The sequence below is a fragment of the Loxodonta africana genome, chromosome 13 (genome assembly GCF_030014295.1).
Source record: "Loxodonta africana isolate mLoxAfr1 chromosome 13, mLoxAfr1.hap2, whole genome shotgun sequence".
In the NCBI taxonomy this organism is placed as follows: Eukaryota; Metazoa; Chordata; class Mammalia; order Proboscidea; family Elephantidae; genus Loxodonta; species Loxodonta africana.
The window spans coordinates 89,596,237-89,623,301 of NC_087354.1; the positions used below are offsets into that span (position 1 = coordinate 89,596,237).

General features: G+C 36.5%; 1 protein-coding gene across 3 annotated transcripts in view; it reads right to left on the bottom strand.

Annotated features, from left to right (window-relative positions):
• FSTL5 (follistatin like 5) overlaps window positions 1–27,065 on the bottom strand; it is an 865,385-nt gene that overhangs the window by 748,802 nt on the left and 89,518 nt on the right. For 2 of the 3 annotated variants that reach the window (XM_003418490.3, XM_010598135.3), the window contains exon 2: window positions 20,354–20,384. In XM_003418490.3, coding sequence (XP_003418538.2) covers window positions 20,354–20,384 — 31 coding nt within the window. Of the gene's footprint in view, window positions 1–20,353; window positions 20,388–27,065 lie in introns of all 3 variants that reach the window. The other variant, XM_003418489.3, reaches the window with a different exon arrangement.

Below are 27,065 nucleotides of genomic sequence, written 5' to 3' on the forward strand. Positions count from 1 at the left end.
TTTTTTGTCTACCTACCCAATATTTCTCTGTGTTTTGTGTCCAGCAGTTTTACATTTCTTTAATCAAAAAGAGCTCAGTGCCATCTGCTAACTCAGTGTTCCTTCTTCCAGGAAACCTGAGAAACAATTGTACACTGAATCAGATCAGTTTAGCTCCTGTTCTTCTGGGAATCCGCAGCTGATTTCTCTACTGAGTCGTGTTCTCCTTTCTTTCATTTCAATCTAGCCATATGTGTCTTCTTCAGTAACTAGCTATTCTCTTTAATTCATAATAAATAACATTTTTAATTATTAAATGTGGAAATCAATATTTTCTTAAAATTCTGAATTTTCTACATAGTATTTATTGCACACTTATGTTACTGATAATTTATTGCTGTCAAAGATGTAAAGAACTTCTGATTGTTGGTTCTGCAGCCCTTTGATGATATCACTCAGAATATTTTTGGCTTGTAAATGTGACTTTGTCAGTCAGCTCTGCAGGAAAGTTTTCTCTCTGCATTTGAATTTTTTTTCAATATTTGACATATTTTTTTCTCAAATGAGGAAAATGGAATTTTTGTAATACATGTAAAGCTGCTTATAAAGTAAAAAGTTTGCATCGATCACAATTCATGTGCACTATTTTTTTATTCATTAACAATTTAGTTAAGCATAACATACAATCTAGTTATAAATTCATTTTTAATCATTAATGAAAATGTATACTTATGCATTTATAAAACCTCAATTCTGGAAGTTAAATTAAATTCATGTATAAAAACAAATGTAAAAGTTAACAGAGTATGCCATCTTTTTTTTTTCAACATTAACCAAAACCCAGTGCCACTGAATCGATTTTGACTCATAGTGACCCTATAGAACAGAGTAGAACTGTCCCATAGAATTTCCAAGGAGTACCTGGCGGATTTGAACTGCCGACCCTTTAGTTAGCAGCTGTAGCACTTAACCACTACACCACCAGGGTTTCCTTTTCAACATTAGACATCATAAAACATGATGAAAAGGTAATATGCTTGCTAGTATTTAAACATAGAGCACTGAGAAAAATACTTAATGTTGAGCAAGAAAAACCTCACATTTCTACTTAGAACTAGTCTAAATATCATGGTGAATTGCATTTTAATACTTTCATGTGAAATGATACTGACATTTTGTACCTGAATATGTCTTCCTGGCTCATTCATCATTTATTCACAAATATTTTCTGAATTTTTTTTATGAAAAAATATACTCATCAAGGTACTCAGAGGTATACAAAGATGGGTAACTCCTGATATTAACAACAAAGAAGCCGGTTGTCAGTGTGTGTGTACGAGATGACACATATAGCTTTTCAAAATTGCAAAGTGATTCATTTACATCCAAAAAAACCACAAACCAGTTGCCTGTGGGTCGATCCCACCTCATGTCAACCCCATTTGTTTCAGAGTAGAACTGTGCTCCATAATGTTTTCATGCCTGTGAGTTTTCAGAAGGATATTGCAAAGCCTTTCTTGTGAGGCACCTCTGGGTGGCTTTGAACATCCATTCTTTAGGTTAGTAGGCAAACATTTAACCGTAACGCCGGAGCCTCCTGGATAACCTCATGATGTAGATAAAACTAAACTAAGCTGTGGAACAAAATGCATTAAGGTCAATCTGTTTGGTCAAAATTAAATAGACTGTTTATATAATTTAGGTGACAGAACTTATTGTATGAATATTAATGTTGAATGATATCCTTCTCCTTACTATAGATATCATTCTGCTCCCACCCAAGGGAACTCCCCATATAATGATTGCTCAACTTAGTTCACATATCAAATCACTCATCAAATTATAATAATGATATCAAAGCTTAATAATTATTGAGTATTTTTTATTAAGCGTGTGATAAAAATTGTTTATAATAAATTATATTTACTATACATTATTTATAACCCTGGTGGCGTAGTGGTTAAGTGCTACGGCTGCTAACCAAAGGGACAGCAATTCGAATCCGCCAGGCGCTCCTTGGAAACTCTGCGGGGCGGTTCTACTCTGTCCTGTAGAGTCACTATGAGTCGGAATCGACTCTACGGCACTGGGTTATACATTATTTATATAGGGTTTTGTTCTGTTATACATAAGGTTGCCATGAGTCACAGTGAACTTGACAACAACTAATAAGAACAACTATTTATATTAAACCACTTATATTGCAGTGGTTAAAAACTCAGCTACTAACCAAAAGATGGGCAGTTGGAATCCACCAGCCACTCCTTGGAAACCCTACGGAACAGTTCTACTCTGACATATAGGGCTGCTGAGTCAGAGTTGACTTGACAGCAATTTTTTTTTTTTTTTTAATACATAATCACAGTACTCACAATAACCCTTTTAGTTGAAACTACTGGTTATCCCTCATTTAGAAAAGAAAAAATTGTGGTTCAAAGAAATTATATACCTTGCCTACAGTCACATAGATTCAAATCCAGCTAATTTTACCCTTCATCATGAATCCTATACCATTATTAATTGACTCTGTTTAAGCGGATAGAGAGAATGTAGTTTGTTCCCATTTAATAAAACAAATTAAAAAAAAAAAAAAAAGCAAACAAGAAGAAAAGCACTTCAAAGAAATTGTGCTTTTCATTAAATCTTTATCATGTGCTCTTTGCTGATTGATTCAAATATTTATTGTCTTATTAGGCTTTCCATAATAAGTCTTTTCATGTTATAATTTTATTTGCTTTATTTTATAATGGCATATGGAAATAAACAAAATTTAGTGTTTCATTTGTTTAAAATCTCAAAGCAATTGCACCCCATTCTTTATGATACAAGTTTAAGCCTCCCTCCCCTGGTTAAGATTGTGTGTCAACTTGGCTGGGCCATTGATTCTCCGTGTTTATATGTAATCACTCCCACGATGGGATCTGCTGTGAGAATCTAATCAGTGGAAGGGGAGTTTCCTTGGGCATGTGGCCTGCATCCAAATATAAGCAGACATTCTGGCTTTTTGCTCACTCTGGATCCTGTGGCTGCTTCCTGTTCATCTGACCTCTAGTTCTTGGGACTTTAGCTCTCAGCTTATCTGCCAATCTTGGGATTTATTGATCTACACAGCTTGTGAGTAAGAGTCCTACTCTCTGATCTTCCAATCTTGTGTTCACTAGCCCCTGCAGCTACGTGAATCAGGAGAAACCTTGCGGTCTTGCCTGCCCATCTTGGGATTTGTCAAAATCCACAGCCTATGAGCAAGAGCCCTGCTTTCCAACCAACTAATCTTAGCCCTCCAGTCCCTGTGGCTACTTGAATCAGAAGAAGCCTCTATCCTAATCCTTGGACTTGGAACTTTCCAGCCTCTACAATTGTGTAAGCAGTTTCGTTGATATAAATCTCTCTATATATTTATATTCTTTGCTGGTTTTGCTTCTCTTGAGAACCCATCCTAAGACACCCCTCTTTTGTATTTCTCAACCTGTTCACATATTTATTGGCTGTAAAGCATGAACTTTTCATTTGGATTCTGACATTTAAATTACTAACCTATTTATTCAATTTCTGAGGGGACAGGAATTTCCCTTATTGTAACGGACACAACGTGGTTTTTATTGGATACTATGCAGCTGCAAATAATGAAGACATTCTTATATGTAGACTTATCCAAAAATAGGAAGATTTGACTATTTGGTACATGCAATAGCCTGCACAAAGATAAATTTGAGAACCGTTCCAGAGTAAAACCAGTAAACTGATTTTGATTTAACTTCAAACAATAATTAGCTGTATGATCTTCAATAAGTTATACAGCTTTTTAGGTTCATTTTCCTTATACATAAAAATCATTCCTACTTCTCAGAGCTTTTGTAAAGATTTAATGGGCTAAAGAATAAAAGTAAATAAATAGGTAGGTGATACATGAAAAGGGCTTGATAAATGTTAGCTTTTTATGCACTTAAACACAGCAACAACAAAACAATTTACCAGAAAAGAATCACATCTGCTCTCGCTTACCATCTCCCACATACCTTGTGGTTGCATTTACTACACGTTATTTACATAACGTTCATTCTGTTACACACACGATTGCCGTAAGTCATAGCTGACTCCAGAGCAACTAGCAGCAACAACTTACATAAAATCCTCCATACCAGTATTTTTCAAGGATAAATTTAAAATATTAATAAAAAGTATGGGGGGTAATAATGTTCTACCCTGCCCAAGAGATTATAGTAATTTGTACAATAAAGCAAAAGGATTGCCACACAGAAAAACAAGAAAAATGCTAGTGCCTATGGAGGTAAAGCATAAGCAAGACCACTGTGTGTTCTAAGCCATCTGATTCGAGAACTGTTGCTTCATTTCCTGGAGAGAATAAACAGTTCCTGGAGCCAGAACAGGACCAGTAGGTGACCGATATTCTTCTCATCATGTGGATCCATGAGACTTACATCATAAAAACTACCGTCTCATTCTCACGATTCTGAACCACTGGGAAGACGTTTGGAGGCAAGATGGAGAGACACATGTCATACAAACTCAGAGACTATTTCTCACGGGAAGTTTCAGCCGTAGGGAGTAGTTCATTAGTATCAGCATTTTGGCCTCTCAGGAGTGCATGGAATGCATTCTTTCTCGCTTTGATTCTGACTTAGTACCTGTCCCCTCCCCCGACTCTGTAACTCTGTAGTACTGGTGTCTTAACTTAAGTTTGAGACAAGAGCTGAGGTGAAGTGGAGAAAGGCGATGGTTTGAGGACAGGCAGGGAAGACACATAGTCTGCTCTTCCTTTTGGGTGGAGGGGTGGAGGTGGAGATTACCAAATGATCCTTTATTGAAATAGCTTTCTTCATAGTTCTTAGCTAGCTGGGCATTCCACTGCACCACTGTTGATACCATCTATGATGACATGTGGGTGGCAGCCATCAGCATTACAGCCACAGACTGGGCAGTCCCCAGGATTTCTTGAATAGTTCCATAGTATTTTCTGGCTAAATTCAGTGCTACATCTGGTGGACAATGTTGTCAATCTCATCAAAAGTGATATTTCCACCATGTTTAATAATTTTTACTTCTTCCTGTCCATGTTGTTCCTTGATTTTTTGATGGAATCTTAGCTGCCTTGGGGGAAATAGCAACCGTCCTGTGATTATAGGCAAATTTCTCAAAACTCACAATCTAAGCTGCAGTGAGCAGAGCACTTTGGGTGTTTTGTTTACTACAATTTTAGTTATCTAGTGCTGCTGTAACAGAAATACCACAAGTGGATGCCTTCAACAAACTCTCAGTATAAGAGGGTAGAAGTTCAAACCCAGGGCATCAGCTCCAAGGGAAAACTTTCTCTCTTTGTTAGCTGTGGAGGAAGGTCCTTGTAATCAATCTTCCCCTAGTCTAGGAACTTCTCAGTGCAAGGACCCGGGATCCAAAGGACACGCTCTTCTCTTGGCTCTTGTTTCTTGGTGTTATGAGGTCTCCTTGTCTCACTGCATGCTTCTCCCTTTTATATATCAAAAGAGATGTGCTCAAGACACAATCCAATCTTGTAGATTAAGTCCGGCCTCATTAATATAACTGCAGTTAATCCCATCTCATCAACATCATAGAGACAGGATTCACAACACATAGGAAAATCACATCAGATGACAAAATGGTAGACAATCACACAAGATTGGGAATCATGGACTAGCCCAATTGATACAAATATATTTTGGCAACACAACTCAATCCAGTGCCCAGGACTGATTTTGGCGCATAGTTGGCTCTCAACACATAAGTTTAATAGGTGAATTTATGAACCTTCATCCTAACTGACTTAATAATTATCTCCTGTTATGTTTCCAAGCCTGATCGTTTCTATGTGTGCCTGAGCAATGCATGAGTTTGCTCTATTCTTCAGGATCAACATTTTGTATCTCCTGACTGTAATGGTCTGCACCAATCTTGAAGACAGTTTTGTTTCCTAGAGTCTTTCCCAAAAATCTCTGCTAATCCCTGGACTGCTTATTGTTTCCATACCAGATCCCTACATGTTGTAGTTCTAGAATGCACTGATGCATTTATCAAGGTTCTTTGTTACAGACAATGGAATTGCTCTACTTCAGTAAAAGGCAATTATTAAGGGATTTACAAAATAGCTTAGAAGATTCAAAAAAAAAAAAAGGAGGATATATACTGAGGTTTCAGAAACAGATTCTAAAACCCATCACAGAAGTGGTACATCAAAGGATTCACTTCCATTTGCCATTAGAACTGCATAAGTAGGGAAGATATCACCCCAGCTGCTGGCTTCAGAGTTGTATTAAAGAGCCTTGAAAGATAGGAATAGTGTCTCTCTTTGGACCAAAGGACAGGTACGTTTACTTTTTTTTCTCAGTTAGCTTTTATTTTATTAATTTTTAACACAAATTTTAAATTTTTATATACTCTATCAGTTTTTTTGTTTATAACTTTTGGATTTTGTGTCTAGCTCTGAAAAATCTTTTCATATTCTTTTTTTTAAATAATTTTTATTGTACTTTAAGTGAAAGTTTACAAATTAAGTCAGTCTGTCACACATAAGCCTATATACACCTTACTACATACTCCCATTTACTCTCCCCCTAATGAGTCAGCCCGCTCCATCCCTCTAGTCTCTCCTTTCCTGACCATTTTGCCAGTTTATAACCTTCTCTACTCTCCCATCTCCCTTGCAGACAGGAGACACCAACACAGTCTCAAGTGTCCACCCAATACAAGTAGCTCACTCTTCATCAGCATCTCTCCAACCCATTGTCCGGTCCCTTCCATGTCTGAGAGTTGTCTTCAGGAATGGTTCCTGTCCTGGGCCAACAGAAGGTTTGGGGACCATGACCGCCAGGATTCTTCTAGTCTCAGTCAGACCATTAAGTCTGGTCTTTTTATGAGAATTTGGGGTCTGCACATCACTGTTCTCCTGCTCCCTCAGGGGTTCTCTGTTGCGCTCCCTGTCAGGGGAGTCATCGACTGTGGCTGGGCACCATCTAGTTCTTCTGGTCTCAGGATGATGTAAGTTTCTAGTTCATGTGGCCCTTTCTATCTCTTGGGCTCATAGTTATCGTGTGACCTTGGTGTTCTTCATTATCCTTTGATCCAGGTGGGTTGAGACCAATTGATGCATCTTAGATGGCCAACTGTTAGCATTTAAGACCCCAGATGCCACATTTCAAAATGGGATACAGAATGTTTTCATACCAGAATTTATTTTACCAATTAACTTAGAAGTCTCCTTAAGCCATAGTCCCCAAACCTCCGCCCTTGCTCTGCTGACCTTCGAAGCATTCAGTTTATCCTGGAAACTTCTTTGTTTTTGGTCCAGTCCAGTTGAGCTGACCTTCCGTGTATTGAGTAAATTGACCTCTGAGCACTGCTTTTGCTGTGTCCCAGAGGTTTTGATAGGAAGTGTTTTCATTCTCATTGCATTCTATGAATTTCTTTATTCCCTCCTTAATGTCTTCTATAACCCAGTCTTTTTTGAGCAGGGTACTGTTCAGTTTCCAAGTACTTGATTTCTCTTCCCTGATTTTTCTGTTATTGATTTCTACTTTTATGGCCTTGTGGTCTGAGAAGATGCTTTGTAATATTTCGATGTTTTAGATTCTGCAAATGTTTGTTTTATGACCTAGTATGTGATCTATTCTAGAGAATGTTCCATGTGCACTAGAAAAAAAAAGTATAATTTGCAGCTGTTGGGTGGAGTGTTCTATATAAGCCTATGAAGTCAAGTTGGTTGATTGTAGGAATTAGGTCTTCCGTGTCTCTATTGAGCTTCTTACTGGAAGTCCTATCCTTCTCCGAAAGTGGTGTGTTGAAGTCTCCTATTATAATTGTGGAGGTGTCTATCTCACTTTTCAGTTCTGTTAAAGTTTGTTTTATGTATCTTGCAGCCCTGCCATTGGGTGCATAAATATTTAATATGGTTATATCTTCATGGCATATTGTCCCTTTAATCGTTATGTAGTGTCCTTCTTTATCCTTTGTGGTGGATTTAAGTTTAAAGTCTATTTTGTCAGAAATTAATATTGCTACTCCTGCTTTTTTTCCATCCTTTGAGTTTTAGTTTGTTTGTGTCTCTAAGTCTAAGGTGTGTCTCTTGGAGGCAGCATACAGACGGATCGTGTTTCTTTATCCAGTCTGAGGCTCTCTGTCTCTTTATTGGTGCATCTAGTCCATGTACATTCAGGGTAATTATAGATATGTATGTGTTTAGTGCTGTCATTTTGATGCCTTTTCGTGTGTGTTGTTGACAACTTCATTTTTCCACTTACTTTGTTGTGCTGAGACGTTTTTCTTTGAAAATTGTGTGTTCCTTATTTTCATAGTAGTCGAATTTATGTTTGCTGAGTCGTTATGTTTTTCTTGGTTTTTATTTTGAGTTATGAAATTGTTAGACCTCTTTGTGGTTACCTTAATATTTACCCCTATTTTTCTAAGTAAAACCCAACTTGTCTCATCCTATATCACCTTGTTTTCCTCTCCATATGGCAGTTCTATGCCTCCTGTATTTAGTCCCTCTTTTTGATTATTGTGATCTTTTACATAATGACTTCAATAATTCTCTGTTTTGAGCATTTTTTTTTCTTTTTAAAATTAATCTTAATTTGTCTTTGGGGTTTCCCTATTTGAGATGATATCAGGATGTTCTGTTCTGTGACCTTGTGTCGTGTTGGTATCTGATATTATTGATTTTCTGACCAATTTCCTTTAGTATTTCTTGTAGCTTTGGTTTGGTTTTTGCAAATTCTCTAAGCTTGTGTTTATCTGTAAATGTTTTAATTTCACCTTCATTTTTGAGAGAGAGTTTTGCTGGATATATGATCCTTCGCTGGCAGTTTTTCTCCTTCAGTGCTCTATATATGTCATCCCATTGCCTTCTTGACTGCATGGTTTCTGCTGAGTAGTCTGAACTTATTCTTATTGATTTTCCTTTGTAGGAGACCTTTCTTTATCCCTGGCTGCTTTTAAAATTTTCTCTTTATCTTTGGTTTTGCCAAGTTTGATGATAATATGTCTTGGTGATTTTCTTTTTGGAACAATCTTATATGGGGTTCGATAAGCATCTTCGATAGATATCCTTTCGTCTTTCATGATGTCAGGGAAGTTTTCTGCCAACAGATCTTCAACTATTCTCTTTGTATTTTCTGTTATCCCTCCCTGCTCTGGAACTCCAATCACACGCAAGTTATTCTTCTTGATAGAGTCCCACATGATTCTTAGGGTTTCTTCATTTTTTTAAGTTCTTTTATCTGATTTTTCTTCAACTATATTGGTGTCAATTGCCTTATCCTCCACCTACCCCACTCTGCATTCCAATTGCTCAATTCTGCTCCTCTGACTTCCTATTGAGTTGTCTAATTCTGTAATTTTACTGTTAATCTTTTGGATTTCTGAATGCTGTCTCTCTATGGATTCTTGCAGCTTATTAATTTTTCCACTATGTTCTTGAATAATCTTTTTGATTTCTTCAACTGCTTTATCAGTGTGTTCCTTGGCTTTTTCTGTACATTGCCTTATTTCATTTTTGAGGTCATCCCTGATGTCTTGAAGCATTCTGTAAATTAGTTTTATATTCTGCATCTGGCAATTCCAGGATTGTATCTTCATTTGGGAAAGATTTTGATTCTTTAATTTGGGAAGTTGTAGAAGCAATCATGGTCTGCTTCTTTATGTGGTTTGATACAGACTGCTATCTCTGGGCCATCTATAAGATATTGTAATGATTTATTTTATATTTGCTCACTGAGCCTTATCTTGTTTTGTTTTCTTTCAATATATGTAGATGGGCTACTAGATTGTGCTGTCTTGATTGTTGTAGCCTTTGAATCACTTATGTCCTATTACCAGCTAGTTTGGGCTGTTACCAGATACATAAGCCTAAGAGTCTATTCACTATTCGTGAGTAGAATCTGATTTCCAGTCACCAAGTGTGTGGTGTAGACTGTCACCTATTCACTTAGAGAAGTAGTGGTGCTAGATTCTAGTAGCAGCAGGGGGTCACACTCCAGGGGGGGCAGGATGCTGACAGGCTTCCCCGAAGTGCCAGTGAGGTAGGTGTTTCTCTATTCCTAAAGCACTTTGGTGGGTGGGCTCTGCAGCTGTACCTTAGGCACCCAATGCATGTACCTCTACAGATTGGTAGGTTCACTATCCTCAGACCCCTATGGCAGGAGGCTAGGTCGTTTGGGTGGAGCTTCAGCCCTCAGTTCCCCATTGTGGTTCAGTGAGGGCTCTGTTTAATAGGTAGAGATATCAGACCTGGGAAACTTGTCTTTCCAGTAATCTGCTAAAACAATTACAGTCAGAGCACTATCAGAATTGCCTTTGCATTATAATAGCCACCTTGTTGCCTGTAGTGATGAAAGCCCAAGACTGTGGATCTCATATGCTTGGCTGGAGCTGGTTCTGTATTTTTAGTCCAATTTTGAGAAGTCAGGGAAGGATTTTTGGTCCCTGGGTTTTTTGTAGCTGCTTCTCTCACGCCAGGAGAATGGATTAGGAAAAAACAACAACAAAAAAAAAAACACAGAGCACTTCACTCTCTGGCCCAGGAAATTCCAATGTTAATGAAGCCGCCTGGGAAGGGGAGGGGAGGGATCAGATAGATAGGAGAGAGTAGCACCCAGGAATATAGACAAAGTTACTTTTCTTGCTAGGTGATGACTCTTTTATCTGAGATTCCCAAGGGTCGTGTAGCCTGTGTGCATTGGCTGGGTCGAGACTGCACCCGAGGGTCAGGTCCGCGTCCTGTGCTTGTGCTGTCTCAGAAGCCTTGGTCAGTTTCTCCACTCCCAGTCCAAAGCCCAGTGCCAAGTTTCCCCGGCTGGGATGCCGCACTCCAGGCTCCAAAACCAGTTGCTGCCTCCCGGTGACTTCTCCTCCTGTCAGCCATGTGGCTGCGCTGCCTGCGTGCACTGTCTGGGCTTCGCCCGAGGTCACTTCTGGGGGCTAGGGCTGCGTCCTGTGCTTGCGCTGTCTCTGGATGCCGTGCTCAGCTCCCCTGCACCCAGTCCAAAGCCCGGCGCCAAGGTTTTCTGACTGGGACACTGGCTCCAGGCTCCAAAAACAGTCACTGCTTCCCCGTGGTTGCTCGTTTTCTCTTTAGCCCCATCAGTGTGCAGCCTGCTTATGCTGGCTGAGTCTCTATGGAGGTTACCCCAGGGGCCTAGGGATTAGGGCTGTGTCTTGTGCCTGCCCCACCTCAGCAAGTCGCAATCAGCCCCGCCACTCGACACCCGGGAACCACAAGGGCTCAAGGCTGTGGTGCGGGTCGCAGGTTCCAGAAGTGGTCATTGCTTCCGGGTGCAGTTTTTTGCTCCCCTGTCACTCAGGTCAACTCTTTATATCTGTGTTTGATGGTCAGGGTTCATAGATTGTCATGTATGTGATTGATTCACTTGTTTTTCCAAGTCTTTGTTGCAAGAGGGATCCGAGGTATCTTCTACCTAGTCAGCCATCTTGGCCCCGCTATGTTTACTTTTAAATTCAATAAAGATAATGTCTTCAACCACTACAAATATCAGGCATGCTTCCTGCACATTATAAAATATTTGGTTATCCTAAATTGGTAAGGCATGAGGAGCCCACTGCTGTAAAGCAAACCAGTGTAAGTGCAGTGGCTTTATCTGACTCTCTTCTCATAGATTTGTGGGAACTGATGCTAATAACAGTACGCTGATACTCTGGATGCTGATGTTGCTATGTCTAGTAACTGTCCCTTATCTTTGGCAGGGAAGCCTCACGTCTTCTGCCAACATCCGTGGAACTGTAGCAAATTACCTTGTCAGTTTGTGAACAGCATAAAATCTCAGATGCTTTATGCTTCTTGATAAGTGTCCTGCATTTGATAATGCATTTAATCATTAAAATAACTCTGTCAAAAAATGACTATTACTATCCTCATTTTAAAGATGAGGATATTATGTATACTGGGGTCAGGTTTTTTACCAATAATCACAGAGATATTTATAATAGACCCAAGATTGAAATATACCCTGACTCTAAATCCTGAGCTCTAAAATGCTAAGCACAACCAATGTCATGATCATTATGCTGTTCTTAATTTTTGCTGTTTGTTGTAAGTCAACAATGGAATAATTATTTCAGAGGATGGAAAAGAGCAAGAAGATATTTGGCAGCTTGGCAAATTGGAAGATTCTTTAGCTTGTTTCCAATACTTCTTAATGCTAAACCTATCAATGAGTGTCGATCCTCTATCCAGCCTAGGCAACCTTTTCACCCCAGAATCATTTCTGTCATCAAATTTGCTATTGATATTTTCCTAGCTATAATGCAATCCATGAATCTATTCTTCTGTATACTCTGATTCCTCCTTTAAGTCTCATCCACGTAACATCAACATTCAAACATTCCTAGTTCTTTTCATGTCCAAAAGCCTAGAGTACCCTCCATCTTTCCACACCTTGCCCATACTCCCCATCCTTTTAGACAATATCTTGACTCCGATGCATCAAGAAAAGATGAATCTTTTTCAAAATCCATTCCCAGATCCCCTCCCCATACCTCACCTTACCTCTGTGTTTGCCTGGCATTCCGTGACTGTATTAGTTTAACCTAGTTCCCAACTCACAAACACGCATCCAGTACTACTTGCCTGTTTGTGCAAGAAACTATGTCTTTAATCCTTAATTCCACGGCACCCAATTCAGTATCTAATATTTAAATGAATAAATGTCTCCTGAATTAAGACGTATGTAACTGACTCAGTTGAGTTTGCCATTATCTTCTCCTTTTCTCAATTCTCCTGGCAGGCCAACATTACCCCAAATTTTCTGGCATAAGAAGTTTCTTATTATTAGGTGCCGTTGAGTCAGTTCCAATTCACAGCAAACCTATGTACAACAAACAAAACGCTGCCTGTCCTGCACCAAGACATAAGAGTAGTACTTTCTAAATGTAACAGTGGTTAATTTACAACCAATATGTTAAATAAGGTTTGGTTTTTTTTTTTGTTACCTCATAAATTTCTTCAAATTTAAATATGAACTATTAAAGAATCTGTTATACGGCACTGTCAGATTATAACCCTTTATCCCCCAAAAAGCAATGAAAACCTCCTTGATACCTGTTTATGTTCAAAGCAGTGTTCATTGCATTGCAATACTAATTTTTTTTTTCCCCCACCAAGGACCAAAAACCAAACCCACTAGAGCTCCATATATTATGGCAAGGACTGGACAAGGAAACGTTAGTCTAAGAACAAGTAGGGTAAATCATTTAGAAGATATCTAATATCAGTAGGTCAGATGTCTTCAAGTTTGGAAAGTATATAAATTATAATTTACAATTAAGTAAAATAATGAGGCAAAGTAAAAACCAACATGTCTTTTCTCTAATTTTAACATTTCATGAAATTGTAGCTTATTTTCTTCATAACATGTTTCTACCATGAAAGTTTTTTTAAAAAATGATTCATTTCAAAACACATTGATATAAGAACTCACATAATTTAAGAATTTTATCTTTCAAAAGGTCACCTGCTTTATCTCATTTAATGCTTAAAACATTTTGTATTATGTTATGCCACTATAGGTGAGAAAAGGGACACTAAGAAGTCCTAAGAGGGGCAATACCTAACTGAATACAGTTTAGTGATATCAGTTACACTAATCATGTTGTACAGCTACCACCTAGAATGACTGCCAAATTTCCCATCACCATAAAAAGACACTCATGGCTTGCTAAAGAATGGAGCTTATGGAATTTTAAAAACTTTTGTAGGAAACCATTTAAGGCTCTGTTAAATGTCTAGAATTTAAAATATATTGGTGATGGAAGGGAAGATGAATGTCAAGATGTTAGTGGGCAGGTGAAAACGCTGGTGGTGTAGTGGTTAAGAGCTATGGCTGCTAACCAAATGGCTGGCAGTTCAAATCCACCAGGTGCTCCTTGGAAACTCTATGAGGCAGTTCTACTCTATCCTATGGGGTTGCTATGAGTCAGAATTGACTCCATGGCAACCAGTGTTTTTTTGGGGGGGGGTGGCAGGTGAAAAAGAAAATTGAATTATGCAAAGAGCCTGCTTAAATACCTGAACAAGTATTCAGCGGCCATTACATGCATCATTAAATCATTATTTGTTAGGAAAAAATTAAACACAGTTTCCCTGGGTTGTTTTTCCCACCATCGCTAAACCTCAGCTGTGATGACTTGTTTTAGAGAGCACTGTCCCCTGGTGGGCAAAATGAGCTGCAAAACAGATCACACTGAAACCAAAATAAATAACCCATTGGATGAGATGATTTATTGTCATCCATTGGAAAAGTAGATGATGCATGCAAAATACAAAAAGAGAGACGGAGAGAAAATAAGTGTGGCATAACATAAATTGAGCCCTCCTGCATCAGTGAGAAACAGGATCAGCTGCTGCTCGAAAGCTCCCCGCTCGCTGATAACAGGTGTCATTAGGTAGAGAAGACGTTTGTCTCCCGTGTGCTGTGGCAGGAGGACATGCATCGAGATCATCTAAAACTCTACCAAGTTATTTAAATGTACTTTTTAAAGATGGAGGATGAGTATTACCTTACTTGCCACAGAAAAGCTGTTACTTACTGAAATCTGTACTGTTTGAAAGTAACTTACTAAAGTATTTGAGGGTTTGAGGGCATTTACTATTTATAGTGAATATATTTGGCGCTCCTTGGAAACTCTATGAGGCAGTTCTACCCTGTCCTGTAGAGACACTATGAGTCGGAATCGAATCGACGGCACTGGGGTTTTGGGTATATTTCAATGATTTTTTTTTCTTTTCTGAGTTATGTATTAGAACTGAAATTGTTAATTTCTGAAAAAAGTTTGTCAAAGTAGCTACTATCTTATTTAGGCAACGGCCTCCAGAATTTGGATTTCATCTTCTTTTTTTCCCCAATTCACTGTCTTCCATACATCTTCTTTTCAAAAAAAATAGGGATCAAAACAATGGAACAAATGTCAGCTAATAAAATCACAATCAGTCTAGCAATGGGTTTAAAATAGTTGAGAATTACATTTTTAATTGACCTGTGGCTCAGCAATCAATTTATATTCATATTGTTAAGGTAAATATGAAGTGAAATGGATAGAAATGTTTGCAAAGTCCGTGATGTTAATGACAGAGTTACCAGTGATCAGGTGTGATTAAATAGTGTGCATGTGACAATGATCCTTTGCTGCAAGGTGATCAATAACACTCATGAGGATGTATTCCTCCAGCATTTAATTCCAAAACTGCTTTTTTAATAAAACAAATATAGGGAAAATAGAATTGCTCAAATAGAATGTAATTGCTATGGCATGAGAACTATACAAAAAATACTACCTCTCACGCTCTTTTGCAAGATTTAATTATTTAAAAAAAAATTTATTATCACAAGTCTGCCATAGGACATCTTTCTGGGGTTTATACAGCATCATTGTTTGTTAAAAACAAAGAAAGAAAACTATCAGTCCTTTGGTTGAAGTTTTCTAGGAGTAAGTTTTCTAGTTTTTTTGTGTACTTGAGTTTCCTGAGGGTGATAAGTATTGTACATGAAAGATTCAAAAACACAGCTTCATAAAACCTACACATGCTTATTTGTCTCAATAATAGCTTTCTAACTAAAAACCAAAGAACCTAATACTCATAATACACATTATTGCAATCCCTTAAAAACATAACAACTCTGTGTTTCATGTAATGGTAATGATCTCCATTTATCAGCTATTACTTATGGTACTGTGTATATGGCATTTCATAAACAGGAAGACATATAACTATTAGTTAAGGAGGCTTATAAAGGGCTCATATACATGAATTACCATCTCGCAGTTTTATATGATATTTTCATTTGTTCTTGTATTCAGTGACTTTTAGTATAAGAATCTAAGGGGCCATGGTTCCCAATCACTGCTCCTGACTAGTTAACTGCCCTAAAGAAAGTGAGCCAACCCCCGCAACTCTGTGAGGTTATGCTTGCAAAAAGAGCTCTGGATACTCAGGCAATCAGCATTCTACCTTCGGCATTCCAATCTTCCATAATTCATAGCAACCCTCCTCCTCACTACCTAAGTAACTCGTATATATGTGTGTATGTATAAGGGAGCCCTGGTGGCACACTGGTTAAAGTGCTTGGTTGCTAACCAAAAGGTCAGCTGTTGGAACTCACCAGCTACTCCATGACAGAAAGACGTGGCAGTCGGCTTCAGTAAAGATTACAGCCTTGGAAACCCTGTGGGGCAGTTTTCTGTTCTATAGGGTGGTTATGAGTCGAAGTCGACTCGACGGCAGTGAGTTTTGTTTTGTTTTTAAGTATATATGTATATATATATATAAACTGGTTGCCATCAAATCTGATTCCTACTTATAGTGACCTTGTAGGGCAGAGGAGAACTGCTCCATAGAGTTTCCAAGGAGCGCCTGGTGGATTCAAGCTGCTGACCTTTTGGTTAGCAGCCATAGCTCTTACCAACATTTCCATGTGTATATATATATACATATATATATATATATATATATATGTACATAGGCAAATAGGAAACTGTGTGTAAAGACTGCATCTTCCATAATTCTTTAATGACATTTCTTGCCGAAACACAAAATTTTATTTTGATTAACTATGATCTTAACATATTTTCCTTGATTGTTTGATATACGGTAGAATGTTGGCAGAACACAGGGTGAACACTTGTGCCTCTTACCTTTTTCATATAAACCATTTGGAACACATTGAGAATCAGCAATAGTAACATTGTCCAATGTTCTTATAAAATTATAATGCTTCAGAAGTTCAGATACATAAAGAACTTTTGATATCATGGTCTTTGTTTTTGATATCATGGTCTTTGTTACGGGAATATTTACCATAAAAAAAAAAGGAATTCAATCTAGAGTGCTTAAGTCACTCATTTAAGATCACAAGTATTTTGTGTACAAGCTAGCACAAGATTTAGATATGTTTCTTAGAAAATTCTTGTCTTATTTACCATTGTCTATTTTTTTCTTAAAGTTACGAATCGCTGACCAGTGTGTATGTGCATGTGTATTAGAGAAAATATCTGTAACAATCAAAGAAAAAAAAAACATAAAATCTGTATCTACCACATCTATGAAAAAAGCATAACAATATGATAATCTTACTTAAAGTATAATTGGTAATTGTTTAAATAAAAAATGACCCATTTTAAAATAGAACACTAATGACAATGCTGATTTGAATTACTCATTTTAGATGTGATTTCTCAAAATACAATGCTGGTGAATGCTCTTTCTTACCTGATAACATTTGTGTGAAAGCTAAAATGAGATAATATAATTAAAGATCCAAGAAGAGTGCTTGGCATTGTCAGACCTTTAACAGAACGCAGGTGTTAGTGGTAGCACGTGAATGGCCAGCAGGGGAACAGTTTTAATTTTCACTGTTCCCTTTTCATACAGATTTAAAAACAAACACAAAACTAAAATAAGAATAGAAATATAAGTCAAACATGTTTTATTTTAATCATTTTTAATGGGAAGAGCCAAGAGCATTCACTTGAAAACTGGGGAGGGTTGTGTCATAAAAGCAACTGGGTCTTTTAGTAAATAAGAGAGTCAAGCATCACTTAATTTCCAGAGTGAGGGCAAGCTGGTACTCAGAGGTGTGCTAGAGCTTAACCACTCCACAAATAACAACACCCTTATTACCGTGGTGAATGTATTAAGCTATTTTAGAAAATTACAAGCTCTAAGTTGACAGAATTTTTAAACTATTTGTAAACCAAGAATTATTTAAATTTTCCTCAAACGTGTTATTGTTTCATCACTGAAAGCTGTTGAAAGACCACCCTGAAGTATAAATAGGTAAACGACACCCTAAATTTAATGACTTCCCTGAGAAATATCAGCAGACGCTGACTTCTTGTGTTCCTTATTTTAGAAATATTCTTCAGAAGAAATTGCTTCCCAATCATATTTATAACATTCTCAATAGATTTTAATGCATAACATTTTTAAATGTTATATCTTTCATTTAACCAAAGAAAAATGTTAAAGATGACTGTCTTGATAGTTGATTCTTTTGTTCACACCATTAAGAGTGTCTTCATTCTCTTGCTATGATCTTCAACACAACTTTAAGGAAAAACATCTTAAACAATCGCAACCCCCAAATGAATGTACTAAATAGAGCCTCCATTCATTTAACAATAGGCAAGCTATACACTAAAATCAGTTGACAATCCAACAGCGTAATAATTGTTCAACCAAAACTTATTTTCTCTCTTGATCTTCATATAAATATACTTTTAGAGTATGTAAAAAATGGATTGTTTTATAGTATTTTTAAACTGTATTAGAATAAGAACATATGTGTGTCCGATAATTATTCAATTAGAGATGGAGTTATGAGCTTGAAAACAGATATCTATCTCTAAGTACATGGAGAAAAGGAGACTCAACTTTCATTGGAAAGCTTTGTTCATTAATGTAATTTCAAGTCACTGGTATCATTAATTTAGGATTGCTGTCATAAGCAGAAATAGGCACAGAACGCAGAAATTAGAAGATTAAAGACTTCCTCTTGAGACATTTCTGTTAATGTTATGAAACTATTCTGGTAAATGAGATTACCAATTATTCAGGAAGTCAAGAGAATTACCAGCTTAGAATTGGTTATTAATATCAAATGAGGACATAGCTCACATTTCCATAATTAGTTGCCAAGGCATGTAAAATATTTGAATTTCAGAATTTTTGTCAGCTATCCAAACCAATGGATAAGCTGTTGCTTTTATGTCCCCAAATGTATTCTTCCAAAATACTGACATTTAAAAACTTTTAAAAATGACCATTCATAATTTCCAGTGAGTCAAAATTTCAGGATGATTTCTAAAAATAGTCAAGAAAAATGTTGAGTTCTTCTACGTAGAGAAAGACAATAAGTTCTAAAGTAACTATATATAAAAACCCCAAACCCAGTGCCTTTGAGTGCAGACATACACACATATATACGATTTACTTACAACTCAGTAGTCTAGAAGCCATAATGCAAGTGAGAGATCTAAACAATGTGTCAATAACACTAAAATAAGTGACAAGCATCATCCCAATTTTTTATTAAATTATGAAAGAAAAAAAATGTTCCCAGACAGCAGCTGGAAAATATAATTTCTACTACTTCAGATAATATGATATATGTAGCCCAAGGCAATAAGCCATCAAGTAAGAAGCTACTCTAAATTTACTTCTACTATCACAGAATAACAAATTTAATTTAAGATTAAGCTGAACCACTGGGACCTTCATGAGGAAATAAGGTATACACACCATATGCTTGAAATGCATGTATCATTTAACTGTACATCCTACAGCATATCTCAGAACTGAAATCCCCTTTTGCAGCACAAAAGTGTAAAACTGAATTAATATGAGTGTTTTGAGAACAAATAAGTCTAATAATTTCATATATAAAATAACAAGTCATACTTCAATTGCTGAAAATGAACACAAATAGGGCAGGAATCCATGGAAAGGCAGTCTTACATAAATCATTTGAATAAAATATATCCAGCAAAAATTTTTTTAAATGCATGTCTTTTCCTATTCTTAATAATATAGACATAACAAATGATCAGACACAAAGATAGTACTGCAGAAGATAGTCAGTTGTGAGAAAATGTGCAGAGATGATTATATTTAGATTATTATAAGTAAGCGAAATTGGTATTGCCAAGACGCCTTCAGAAATAGGTAGGTGGGTGAGGAGGCCCAAAATGTAGGAAAGCCCACACCTGAATGGGGAGGCCAGGAGGCTGAGACCCAAGACAAATCCAGGAAGCTCTGTCATTAAGAGCAACAGCATCATAGGCTAATGGAAACCTTCTGTTGAAAGACTGCAATCTATCGGGAGTAATTTATTCTCTCAATGATTGAAACTTAAGCACGCCTCTGTAAGGAAAATAGCTCCCTGTGTCTGATTAGAGGTGACTCTTGCATGCTAAGAACTATTTCCAGCTTTTAGGATATGCATAAATATTTTCTGGTTTGTTCACAGAAAATACAATGAGATGACAGTCCAGGAAACATACCTTGAAAAGATTCATCTGCCAATTGTGGACATGCTTTAAAGACAATGCCTGATGCAGAAATTTTACCAAAACAATCTAGGAATTAAACAGAACATTCTCTTGAAGTTTTCAACAGTACCATATGAAGAAGGAACATCTGAACGGAGAATTGTCCATGGTCCCGGAGAATTCCCAAAGGGCTCTCAATGGCTTCAAAATCAGCTTGAATATTCTGAGTTATCATTTTCTCATTTTAACATTATTTACAAAACAGTGCAAAATCTTTTTTTTTTTTTTTTTTGCCTGTACTTCTATCAATTAAATTGACCATGATCTTAAAACATGCACTCCTTACCTTTGGTTCTTGAACTTTCTTGGCTTTTTTCCTGCTGGAAGTAAAACATAGAATTAGGTCAAAATCTGGAAGTAAATATTTGATCTAGAGTTTGATTTAGAGTATCTTTATAATTAATAACTAAACAAACTTATCCAAATGTTCAGTTGTACCCAGTAGACATTGTCATACAATTCTCATTTAAAAAAAAAAACTTATGTAAAATTGTTCCACAGGAGCAGTAATCATTCTTAGTGGACACACATTTCTCTAAGAAACCAGTACGTTATATAAAAATGGATAAATAAGTAAGTATGCCTCTCAAATGCCTTGGGCCATTTCATTTAATTTCAACAGATACTGAAAGATGCCTCTTGTTTTGTTTTCAATGGATCTGCATTAATCATAAGTTGTTGATGAAGGGGAAAGTTTAAGGACAAATAAAGTGGAAAATTCATTAAAAATATTTTTAAAAAGACTTTTCAACTTTGTTCCCTTCAATTTACCTCAGAATTGGGCCCTGTATCACTTTTCTAAAGTTGAAGTTGACAATAATTCTATTATTTATTCATAGACGGCTTCAATCAGAACTGCCCCTCAATTTGACATCGCTCCTTATTAATCATGCAATCCCAAAAGAATTTTGCCTGTTTTCTAGTTTTTAAGTAGGAATTGTACACTCTATAACTTCTCAATTAATATTCAAGCACAGTTTAAATGTTTCAAAGTCTCACACTTAAAATAATTTTGAAATATGTACCAAATAAAAAATGGCAATATACTGAGCTATAAATGTGTATGAATACCAGTAAATTTTGGTAACAAAGTAAAAATATGAAGACTTTATTTTGCTGCAAATATTAATCCCAGACTCCAATATTGACAAATGCATATTTATTGAACCAGCTAACTTAATTATATTATTCTGTTAGATTTTAAGTCTTTGAAAAATTTTCCACTTCTGATTGATTTTAATTTTAGAGTATCTGTGGTTCACTTAAAGCAATATTTAATATAACTTATTTGTTTTAAATCATTATTGTTTCAGAATTATAATACAAGCAAGATAAAATTTTCCAAAGGGGCAATTATTAGTAAGAACACAAAATGTCTCTTTCCCTTTCTCTGTCTCTCTTCTCCTTTGTTATTCATTCATTTTGTCATTCCGTATTTCATCAAATTTACTCTTTCAACATTCCAGACACTCTTCCAGGCCACAAGTCCATGTAAATGAACAAAAAAGACAAAAATTATGCCCTTATACAACATATTGCACGTGATCAAACACAAAGATATTACTGTAGAAGGCAGTCAGTTGTGAGAAAATGTGCAAAGATGATTATATTTAGATTGTTATAAGTAAGCAAAATTGGTATCTATTTAGAAAAAAGTTATACCATACAAGTAGGTGTTGTTAGGGTGGAGAAGTGCAGTTTTACATAGGGCCACAATTGTATTCAGAATACAATTCTGAATTATGGAAGAGAATAATACATGCAGACATCTGGTGTAACATATTCCAGAAGAAAACAATTGCAAATGTCATAATGTACAAGAGCTCTTAGGACTGTCAGGAATTATCAAGACCAATGTGACTAGAGAGGATTGAGTGAAGGGATTTTAGTAGGAAATGCAATCAGGGAGGTAATAGGGGGCGGTTGCTAACCAATGAGTCAGCAGTTCAGGTCTGCCAGGGACTCCTTGGAAACTATGGGGCAATAGGGTCTGTCCTATAGGGTCTCTATGGGTCGGAATCAATGCGACGGCACTGGGTTGGATTTTTTGGATTTGGACACTAGGGATTGGGATGTTTGTTCAGACTTGGGTCTTACTGTCTGACAACTGAGAAAATATTGAAAAGAGGAGTAACATTACATCTAAATAAATCATTCTGGTGGTCTATTGAGAATAGTTTGAAAAGGACAAGGATAAAACAAAAGGACAACAATAGCCCAGATAAGTGATGATCATGGCATAGATCAGTGTTGCAGCAGTGGAGTTTGAATACCCAGTTAGAGCTAGCAAGATCTGTTGCAAGATTGAATGTTGGGTATGAGAGGAAGAGCAGACAAGGATGAATCTAAGGTTTGGTTCCTCAACAACTGGAAGGATGGACATGCGATTCACTAAGATGAGGAAGATGGCTGAAGAAGAATGGGAAGATTAGAAGTTCAATTTTGGAAACATCAATCAGTCTATGTTATTAAATATCCAAGTAGAGGCACCATAGACAGTTGTATGTATGAACCTCAAGTTCAATGGTGAAGTTTTGGCTCAAGATTTGGGTGTCCTCAGGAAAAAAGTGCCCCTTAAAGCCAGAAGACTAGATAAGCTCACCAAAGAAGTGAGGTACATGAAAGAAAGATAAGTGCCACAAGTTTAGGAAAGTATATTGTATAAATATTGAAGAGTAAAGAGATTAAACAGTAGTGGGCTGAGAACTAGGAGAAAAACTGAGAGAGTGGGGCAGTACTGTCAAGTCAGTGAAGAAGCAGTAAAACTGTTTCAAGGAGAATTGATCGCCTCTTTCAAATGCTGCTGATAGGACAGGAAAGATGAAAACTGAGAATTGGCAATAGGCTTTAGCAACTGCCATTAATGCACATATGTATGTATGTATATCATCTATCTGTCTGTCTGTCCGTCCACCCACCCACCCACCCACCCACCCATCCATCCATCCATCCATCCATCCATCCATCCATCCATTCATCCACCCATCATCTATCTAACTAGGAGCCTGGGTGGTGTAAGCAGTTTCCAATCAGCTGCTAATTGAAACGTTGGCAGTTTGAACCAACCCAACTGTTCTATGGGAGAAAAGTCCTGGCAATCTGCTTCCAAGAAAACTCTATGAAGTAGTTCTACTCTGTAGTACACGGAATGACCACAAATCGGGGTCTGACTCTTTGGAAGTTAACAACAACATAACATTGTATCTTTTGGCCTCTCTCTCGCTGTCTGGTATTTAGAAAGAACTTTAATATTGATCATGTCTTATCTCATCCTTCTCTATTACACTCCATCTACTCCATGCCCCAACCACCAAACCCGTCATACAGGAATAGAATTCTCATCTATGGGGCTTGGCAGGTAAAATTCACAAAATTTAGAATTTAAGTAAAATAATTCCACATGTAGAATGAAATAACTAAAATATATCTTAAAATACCCAGGTCAAGTCAAAAATGTTTAAGACAGACACAGCCCCAAAATTTTTGGAGTTTTATTTTTGAACATGTCAATTCCAAAATTACTTCGAATATACACCTGGGTTGCAAAATAGGCAGAAGATTATAGTGTCTGGAACTCATGAGAGATTTTTGAACAGGATGTATAAATTTGGAAATTGCTAGCATATGTGTAAATCATTTTTTACTTATTATGGAAAATATAGTAGATTTGAATGATCTAGAACTAAGTATTGGGAAAAATATAAGAAAAATATAGTTGAATCATTCAACAAAATGGAAATCGAAGGACAAAAATTACAGGAGGAAAAACGGGGAGAGAATGGAATCATAGAGTCCTTGGAAATACATTATTTAAAAGGAAATTTTTCAAAAATGCAGAATTCTGCTGCAAGGTCAAGTGCAATTATGTCTATGAAAATGCCTTTTAGATATAATGATATCAATACAATCATTGACACCAGAGAAATCACTTTTTTTTGTGGTGTGATGGACTTGGAATTAAGATTGACATTATTGAAGGAAGAAGCAGTACTGACAAATGTAGAGAGTGGTAAAAACTGAACGTAAGATACACAACTAGAATGTCTAAATGATGGAAAATATTTAGTTGAGGAATCCCTGGGTCATGCAAATGGTCAACAAGTTCCGGTGCTAAATGAAAGGTTTGTGGTTCGAGCCCAAACAGGTACGTTGGAAGGAATGCCTGGTTATTTACTTACAAAAAATCAGCCTTTGAAAACCCTATGGAGTACAGTTCTACCCTGACACACATGGGGCCATAATGAGGGGGAATCAACTCGATGACAATTTGTTTTATTTAGTTGAAGTGGAAAAAGGGGGTATAATACAGAACACAAGTGTGGGTTAGATTTAGGTGGAAGGTGGGTCAATTCCCCTAACGTAATGGGTGGAAAAAGAAAGGATTGGTCACAGATGCAAGAGGCGTGTAGGTTTGATATGAGGAATTAAACATGTTTGCTCTCTGATGAATTATTTTCTTTATGTAATAGAAGATCATCTACTGAGTAGTGGGGGCAGCCAGATTTGTCATAAATTTGAGGAGATGGAGAAGAGTTGAAATGCAGTGCTTGTTTCAAGAGTAGGCAAGAAAACTGATCTGAGACACATGTAACCGTAGCACTAAGCCACTAAGCCACCAAGGCTCCATATAATAGTATGGCTTGGTATTATCAAAATCTCAGCTGAGATTCGTCATCATAAATTTACAGTGATACTAATGTTAGCCTTATTTCAACTAAAGTCAAATAAGCTTAACCATCTTTGATATTATATTTTATTATGTATGTTTTATTAAAACTCAATTCACTATTTATACAATTATAATATAATTATAAATTATCAAAATTTTTTCTTAAATATTCTACAAACTGGAAATCTTTAAGCAGCACAAACCCAAATAAGATAAGCTAGCAATTAATTTAGTACACTGTAGACTGAACAGGAAAAATTGTAAAGTGAGAAGGAACCTTAAGGATGAACTACTCCTTTGACTGCTGAACTCACATGAACATCTTGTCCATATACACTTTTACAGACTTAATTTAAGGGTTTCAAAGTAGTAACTGATCAAGCTTTTCTATGATTAAAATGTTGCATTATTCAATCAGGAAGTAAATATTTTCCACAGTTTTATTTTTCAAATTATTATTTCAGGTTTGAAATATCAATTTTGTTTTTTTTTTTTAACTATGGGAAGGGCAAAGGAGAAAATTGTGATTAATTATTTGAGAACTCATAAGTGGTCTCCAAGACTTTCTATCCTATCTGCATGATACATTTGGAAAACATTCTTACATTAGGAAATCTTAGATCTTGTTCCTAATGGCAGAATGCCAATAAATTTTGATATAACTCAATTTCAAAATTCTTTCAAAAGATTTCTGATAAAGTGTTTTTCTGTTAAAATGAGAAATACATTTTGGCCGTATATCAAACCTAAATAATAATAAAACCATGTTTCACTGCACATGACACCATTTCTTGGCAGAATTCCAAAGTGCGACATCAGTTACATAAGTAGATCCATGAATCGAGGTCAGGGGTGGAAGAAGGCTAATAGACCCTGCAGACAGCAGGATAAGGGTTAGCAAAGGCGATCTGTGGAGAAGGATGGATTCTGAAGAAAGCACAAGTCTACAATATGATCTCTGAAAAATCTAAAGAACATAGTAAACACAACTTAGTTTTAAAAAAAATTGTCATTGAGTTGATTTTGACTGATGGTGACCCCAAGTGTTACAAAGTAGAGCTTCTGTGTAGGGTTTTCTTGGTTATAATTTTACAGAAGTAAATCGCCTGGTCTTTCTTCCTCAGAGCCACTGGTGGAGTTCTAATCACCAAGAGCAAATCATTTGCACTACTCAGAGACCTAGCGGGTTCACAACAACAACAACAAAAATTTGCTGGTGGACTGCTAGTCCTTCAGCAAGGTAGAACGTTGTCAAACTAGACCATTAAGAATGGTTCTTATCTAGCATTTGCATTGATGGCATGACAATTAACATTTGATGATGGCTATAAGCTCGCTATGAGCTGGAATCAACCTGAGGGCAAGGGGTTTATGGTATAAAACATGGTATAAAAATTGATTTCTTATGATCATACACTAAACCAAAATGTCTGACCACCGTATCTGTAAACAGAATTTACCCAGTTATTTTCTTCTCATTGAGAAGCACACACTGTCTGGGAAGAGAAGGAATCATCTAAATGTTAAGTGCATTATCTCCTTGATCATGGCCTGGAGGTAATATATTTTAGACTATTTTTGTATTTTTTCTCTTTCTATACTATAAAGTTTAAATCACTTCAAGGAAAAACCATGGACCCCATAAACGTAATATCCATGGATACAGGTTTTAATAGATATATATTTAATGTTAATTAGTGAGGCTTATTATGCATTTTGTGAGCAATACCAGGACTCTCATAGGCTTCACATCATTGAGAAGGATGTGAGAATGATGTAGGTTCAGTCCTAATTGAATTGCTGTTAGGTTAGAGACTTATTTTTTCCTACATTCAAAGGGAAAAAATAAAAAAAACCTGTCTTTTTCTTATTTGTTTTTCTTTGCCCAAAGTCTATAATGAAGCACACTCAACCGTGTTTAGGTTAATCCTGTGCTGAATCAGAAAAAAAGAAAAAAACACTTCTCTCATGGGGTTTGAAAAAAAACGCACAGAGAATTTTACTGGAATATTGAATGAAGCCCATTAGGAATCAATAAATTGAAAATTAAGTGATTAACAAAAGATACAAATGAATCTGTAGTAACCAAAAGTGAAGTAATGCTTCTATTAATCCGTATGACCAGCGATTGTCTTTGAAGTAAATTTATGTCAGTCTTTACCAAAGGGGGCCTGAAATGCATATACATTAGTGCTTAGAAGCTCTGGTAAGAGTATCTAATTTTTGTGTTTTTTTTTTTTAATTTTTAATGTGCTTTAACTGAAAGTTCACAAATCAAGTCAGTCTCTCACACAAAAACTTACATACATCTTGCTACAAACTCCCAATT